Genomic DNA, 6,927 nt, shown 5'->3' with positions numbered 1-6,927 from the left:
GGAGTGTGTGTGTGTGTGTGTGTGTGTGTGTGTGTGTGTGTGTATGTGCGCGCGCGCGCGGGAAGTGAAACGCTGCAGGATGTTCCGGGCACCCGCTGAGGACCGAACTCTGCTCCTATCCCGGAGTTGGTGACTCGCCTCGTTGGGTGCTCCAGGCTCTCTGCCCCGTCCAGGGAGACGAGGTTTCCAGACAAGTGGTGGCTGCCGGGTGTTCTGCGGGAGCCACACAGCGCCCAGAACAAACAGGAACACAGATTCCGAGGAAAGAGAGCACAGGTTTGGGAATAGTGACTTATGACCAGCCGCCTTAGGACTGCAAGAATTCATTTACGTTGCTTTCCTTTCTTCCTACTTCTCTGCCTCCCCCTTTAAAATGAACCGCACATTAATTTTCGCCCAGATTCTCTTCATATAAAACTTTAACCTTTTTGGGGTAAGGAATAGCGTTTCCTTGCGCCGACCACAGTTTGCCCTGATGATTTTCTGGAGCATGGACGGGCTTAGTACAGCAGCCCGTTTAGCAGTGTTGTTGCCGGTCTTGCTTTCCTGGTTTCGAACCAGCCCTACAAAAATGAAGGTGGCTTCTCTTGACTAAATTCAGTCTGGTACTGGGTCGTGGAATTTGCAGGATGGACTGGGGGAGGGTTTGGGATGATACAGTTTTTTAAAAGCAGTTTTTCTGTATCAAGAGGGGAGGGGAAGTGGTAGCGATGGGGCAAAGGAGAGTGGAGGAGTTCCTGACTTCTCCGGAGAGATGCTTCTGACCAGCTCCACGCTGAGATGCCCCGTGGAAAAATAATGTGGAGTTCAGTCCAGGCCAGTCCAGCGGTGTGGGGGCCAGACAGCTGGGTTTGGCACGCGCTTGGCCTCAGCTTGGGGACTGCTGCCTAGGCCCAGAGTAGCCTCCTCAGTGCAGGCGGTGCCTGGGGTGAAGGGTGGAGGAGCAGTGCAGAGGGACTGCTCTGGATTTTTCTTTATAGGAATATGGTCCAGCCTGAGCACCTGGGGCCTGGCTGTCCTATATGGATAGGAACACACCCGTGTGGTTTAGGGAGAGATAGTGTCCAGGAGCACAGAGCACAGCCTTAGCATGTTAGGGGAGAAGGGTTTTACTAGAGAGAAGTGGCCCACGGTGCTCAGGAATGGGTAGGATAAGACACACCTGCTGAACACAGGTCCATGTGCCAGGTGAATTATCCCATGACCTCGCTTGGTTTTTGCATCCTCACGAAGAGGAAGCTTCTACTCTCATCCCCATCAGTAAGTGGAACAGAGGTTGAATAACTTGTCCAAGACCACTCTGAGAAAATCTGAACCCAGGCGGCCTTATTCAGAGCCAGTCCAGAGCTGAATCCTGTGGCTATAGACGAAGGGTTTCCTAGGGGCTCAGAAGTGTGTGTAGGTGGGAGTGGACTGGGAACAGTACCAGCAGCGCACCTGAGACATGTTTGGGAGTTGGGAATGAATTAGTATTGTGGAGGACGTTTGGGGAGGACCAGGAGTGACACAAGCTGATGTTCTTGAATAGGAGTGGCTCCCAAGAAACTTGGTATAAGACTAACCTGGCACAGGAATGCAGAATGCATCACCATGGGTGTTGGGGCCACTGCAAGAATTTGAGCATGTCCTAACCACATTAAAATAGCACATTTTGGTAATAATTTTAAAAAGGCAGTTGTTACTGTTTGTAGTCTCACAACATGAAGTCTTGAGTTACTAGCACCATGTGATCTGCCTCATTTATTACCAGTGAAGCTGGTCACTTACCAAGCTCTGGTATTGGCAGAGTCCAAATACCTGGCTGGTTGAATCTCCCTGTGGAGAGTAACAGGTCCTTCATTGGCTAACAGGCCTACAGTGGCCCCAAGGTGCACTGTCGTGGGGCAGTCACACAAGAATAAGCATGTGAAACCTGAAAGGAGAGACAGTGCAACACTGGTCTCGTCTGTCTCTCCTATTTTACAAGTATTTATTGAGCTCTGTAGTGTGTATGGCACTATTCGTGTGTCTGCCTGCTTGGCACTTAGGCACTGAATGGTTGCATGGGTGGATAAGTGAATGAATGGATGGACGGATGGATGGTGGGTGGATGGATGGGTGAATGAAGGAACAGAAGGTGTTGAAGACTCACAGCCATCCTGCCTATCCTTATCAGAAGGTATTGCTTTGCTTTGCCCCTTGTCCCCTCTGATGCCCGCTCTGACTTCCCCAGGGTGTCGGTAGGGCAGGATCTTGGGGGCCAACACCCTTCCTTAGGCCTAAGCCCCACCCCAGCAGCTGGTGCCCAGGGCAGGCCGCCTGACATGACAGTTGAATGAGGAGGGCTGGCTGACTTCCTTGGTGCCAAGCGTTGGCAGAATGCTGTCTTGGCTGGGTGGTGTGGAGGCCTTTTTAAGAGGTGCCGTGGGAGTAGAGGGAGAGTTGTGTGAGGCAGTGGTGGACTGAGATTCTAAGGAGGTTGCTTCTAGGCAGAGTGCGGGGAGGAAGAATGCTGCCTGAGGAGCAGTGCCTGGGCAGTCGGGCCACACTTGGAGTCCTGGTGGCCCCTGGCGTGGAGGAAATGTCATCACTGAAGATAAAGGACCTTTGTCTGCTGTTAGTGAAGACTTCAGAAAATGTCCCCAATCGTGGTTTTGGAAGTAAAACCAGTCATGAATTTGAGAAATCATTGCAGCCAACGGGGTTCGGTTGCGAAACTACACAGTTATACTAGAGAACTACTCTGTTGGTCTGGGGAGTACAGAGAAAGAAAAGGCATTGCTGATAATAATGAGGGCTAACATATAGTTCATGTTTGTTCTGTGTCTGGCGTATAGTTGTCAACTCTTTTGATCCTTCTAAAAATGCTTATGCAGTCATCTGGGTCACAGTGGCAAGACAGTCACAGAGCAGTGTTTTTTTCAGGGCTTGAACTCACACTTCTGATTCCAGAGCACACTTCATAAACCACCTCTCCGTGCTGTTGACAGAGCAACAGAGATTATAAGCCAACTCCAGCTAAGCCACAGCTAATAGCTGAAACAAACAATGCTCCAGATGGACGTGGCCTTGCAAAGATCCCAGAGCTCATCAGCAGGCCCAAGAGTCTGAGGACAAGGTCATCTCCACTCGCCGTCCACACAGCGCTGCCAAGGAAAAGTGAAAGAGAAGGAGGTGTCCTGATGACGTTTCCAAACCAGAGTCCCAGAGCCCACACTGCTCTCGAGGAAGGCAAGGCCCTTCCACAACCCTGGATGTTCTGAAAGTCCAGGCAGAACTGTGCTGTCCTGCAGATCTCTGCTAAAACAGGGACAAGGAGCCAGGAAAGTTCTGAGAGGCACTCCTCAGGTAGCGGAAGCCCAGTCTGAGAAATCCCACCCCACTTCAAAGAGCAGCCCCTAAGCCTAGAGGTCTCTAAGGTCCAGACCGAGGTGGGGAAGAAGGGAGGACACCCAGGGCTCCTCCCTGGGGCTTTTCAGGTCCTGGTGTCGCTATAGAGCCTCTGAAGGTGGAGTCCGCAGAACAGACAGTTTTACTTCTTGGAGGCATAGACTTTTTTCCCCCCTCCTTATTGTTTATTAGTACATGTTTGTAGTACATAATGATAACATTCCTCATAGTCGAACTGTTTGTATTTTATTTCATTGGTTTTTTTTTTTTTTTATGGGAGCCCTGAGCAGGACTTCAGTTCTTTAAGTCCCAGACAGTGTGGAGAGACTGAGAGGAGCAAAACAAAGCTCCTGCTCCCAGGGAACCTGGATGTAACACTGCTGGGTGTGTGGGGAGGGCGATACAATCTTTCATCACCTATAGCTGCATTTTCCTTTCTCAAGCACAGCATTTGCTGAAGGGTTTGCACAATTGGCCATTCAAATACATCTTTTGTCACTTAAAAATGTGTGTCTTACGGGCATCTGGCTCCTCTTAAGGCAAAGTTGGTGAAAAGATTTTTGTCTACAGATTTCAGTCACTTGCAGCATGAAAACATGAAGGTCTTTTGAGGTATTTCACTTTGGTTAAATTTGGTTTTATGTTGTTCTCTATTGCTCCTCTGGTTTTATTAAGGAGTTAAAATATGAAGGCTTCATAAAATTAGTAAGTTAACAGGATCAAAAGCTAAGTGTTTGATTTAGAGAGCCGTAAATAGGTTGGAGCTTAAAATAACTGTACTAAGTGATTACAGTGGAACTGTGAGCTCTCTGTGACCAGACAGCCTCAGCACAGTGGGCTAGAGCTCTGAGTCTATTTGGAGTTGTGTGATCCTGGGCAAGTTTCATGCCTTGGATCCAGAAATGAGATTTTCCATGAGCTTATATTTCTAGTGAATAAATACCTCTGGTCAGGCGTAATGTGAAGGGGAATCGGGCCTGGCAGCAGTTGAGGGTCCCTGGAAGGCCGTCTGGGGTAGTGGGGCCAGAGGGCTGACACCGGGCCTGGGCCTGGGCCTGTTGTGTGCGCAGTTAGTTACCTGGCTTGTCTGCTAGCTCCCTACCTCTCAGAACCTCGGTTGGGAAAGGACTGGACTAGATAATCTCAGAGGTCCTGGCTAGCTAGAATGGACTGAGATGCTAGGAGCAATGTCAGTTTCTGCCAATGCTGTTCTCACTGCATCCTTATTTTGAAGCCTGGGCTGGCTGCTCTTTTTCTTACTTTATGATGGTTAAAGCCAAGGTTGGCATTGTGTCCCATTTGAGCTCTGTTGCTTCCTACTTGGGCTTTGTGTTGGCTGCGGAAAATCCCTGGGAGACCGTGGGAATCATATGCCACTGCAAAGACTGAGTGTCAGTGAGGCTGGTGTGCCTTACTGGGCTGCCTCTGGGTCCTCTGGAATGAGATCTTTGCTGAACTGTTTCTTCTTTTCCTTTTCCACTTTTCCCTGCCATTGCAGGTGGGTAGCTGTGTGTGGTGGTGCATGCATGTAATCCCAGCTACTAGGGAGGCTGAAGCAGAAGGATCGCAAGTTTGAGTCCAACCTGGAGTGTCTCACAAAAAAAAACAAAAAAAAAAAAATTGAAAAGTGTAGCCATTTTGAATGCTTTTCCAAAAGGCTCTCAGAAGCAGAAGGTAAGTTAGTGTGATTCAGCTCTGCTTGGTGATGTGTGTCAAGAACCACAGGGCAATGTGCCATAGGACAGAAATAAGTGGTAAGAAAGAGTATCTGAAGAAGTGTCTGTCACTGTGGCAAGTGTGCCGAATCCATCATTTGGAATAAGTGACTTGAATTCCATTTTTGAATTCAGAGCATTTATGGAATACCGCTAGGTACTCAGAACTGTGCCAGGCACAGGAAGCAAAAGATGAGCAGGATTCTTTGGCTCCTGATTTCCAAGTGCTCACAGTAGAACATATGATACCTGTTATGGGGTGGGCGTCTGAAATCAGATCACCATTTTCTTCACATGTGACTTCTTACATTTGACCTAATTTCTGAGTCTCAGTTTCCTTAGCGGTAAAATGACAGTAGAAATAATAGTGTATATACATGCATTTCTTAGGGTTGTTGCAGAATTGAAGGACCTTCCTTGATTGCTTTACATTGTACCTGGTGCATTTCTAGATCTCCATGAATATGAGCTGTGATATTGGTGGCACAGGTCCCGAGGCTGGCAATGATTTCCCAGTTAATGTCAGAAAGGTTCTCTCAGCAGAGGGAGTCAGATACTGCCTTTCTGTCACCCTTTGGTGAAAATCCCTAGTTGTGTCCTGTATCGCTTGAGAAAGAGGCAGCCTCTCTCGAATTAAGACATATGTCCGGGTCACCTAGGATTTTTACCGAAGTCACCATATTAAGCCTCCCTGCAGTTTGTGAACCCAAGAGATGGCAGCTTAGAGATACCCTGGGACATTCTAGAGTGATTCTCCTACTCTGAGAATTCCTCACAGGGAAAGATTTGTCATGTCTCAAGAAAAGAAAAAAATAGATCGGGAGTCCACGATTAGCCTATTGGATTCCTGGGTCAAATTGTCAAGCAGTTCCTAAACATAGTGCTCACAGCGTCTTGTGACAGCAGCTGGTCCCTTGCCACAGAGAGTCCCTTGTCTCTCTGTGCACATGAAGGTCTCTGAGAGCGTATTGTTGTGGCTGGAATTTCTGATAATTTCCACATTTGCATAACCCCTGTCTTGATGAGTCAGAGCCTTATGCAATATTTCAAACCTCAGGAACATCTTTTTCATCAGTTATGCAGTACAGTCTCCAGGAGGAGAGGGTAGGCCTGCCCGTGTGATGAGCTGTGTTTTTCTCAGTGTGGGTGAGTTTGGAGTAGGATTCTCTTCCCCATAGTGTTGGGCAGGACTTTGCCCCATTATCCGATACTCATCTCACACTCAGTGGCTGAGGTGAGCTGTTTCCTTAGTACCAGTGTTTCACGGAGCAGTCACTGCTTGGTGGGGATGGATGGACACAGAGCTCTGTCCTGGTGTTGTCCAGGCAGTTTGCTGCCAGCTGGTTAACAGAGAGGAAAGACTGAGCATTCAGCAGTTCCATCTGGTTTTTGCTGGCACACAGTGAGCTGTCTGGGATTGGGGACATTGTATGATACTGGGAAGTGTCTCCAAAAACAGTGATCCGAACACCTATGTCTAGGTACTTCCTTGAGCTGGGCAGTGTGCTAGTGTGTTATGGGTCCTGTCTCCTTCCCTCAGTTACCCACGGAGGAAAGAGCATTATCCCTGCAACCCAGCCACAGACATAGAAGAGACTTGGAGAGGTTGATCATAATTCACCCAAGGCCACCCAGTAGGAGAAGGCAGAGCCAGGATTCACACCCAAGACTGTCTAGCTCCCAAACTACTTTTGAGACTTCCACTGTGGTTTGGAAACATGCTGTTTAATCTCCAAATATTGAAGGGGTTTCCAATTATCTTTCTGTTACTCGTTTCTAGTACAATTCCATTGTGGTCTGAGAACATCCTTTAAATGGTTTCTCCCCCCCCCCCCCCCCCCCC

General features: G+C 48.5%; 1 protein-coding gene across 1 annotated transcript in view; it reads left to right on the top strand.

Annotated features, from left to right (window-relative positions):
- Nucleotides 1-4,985: 4,985 nt before the first annotated feature.
- The window catches only part of Htra1 (HtrA serine peptidase 1), a gene marked incomplete at its 5' end in the record, with an annotated part of 41,154 nt that continues 39,212 nt past the window's right edge, over nt 4,986-6,927 (top strand). The window contains one exon of the mRNA XM_033761234.1: nt 4,986-5,043. Coding sequence (XP_033617125.1) covers nt 4,986-5,043 — 58 coding nt within the window. The remainder of the gene's footprint in view (nt 5,044-6,927) is intronic.

The sequence above is a fragment of the Fukomys damarensis genome, unplaced genomic scaffold, assembly GCF_012274545.1.
Source record: "Fukomys damarensis isolate Sample0158 unplaced genomic scaffold, DMR_v1.0_HiC HiC_scaffold_8, whole genome shotgun sequence".
Lineage (NCBI taxonomy): Eukaryota > Metazoa > Chordata > Mammalia > Rodentia > Bathyergidae > Fukomys > Fukomys damarensis.
This window is presented reverse-complemented; position numbering and strand designations above follow the sequence as displayed.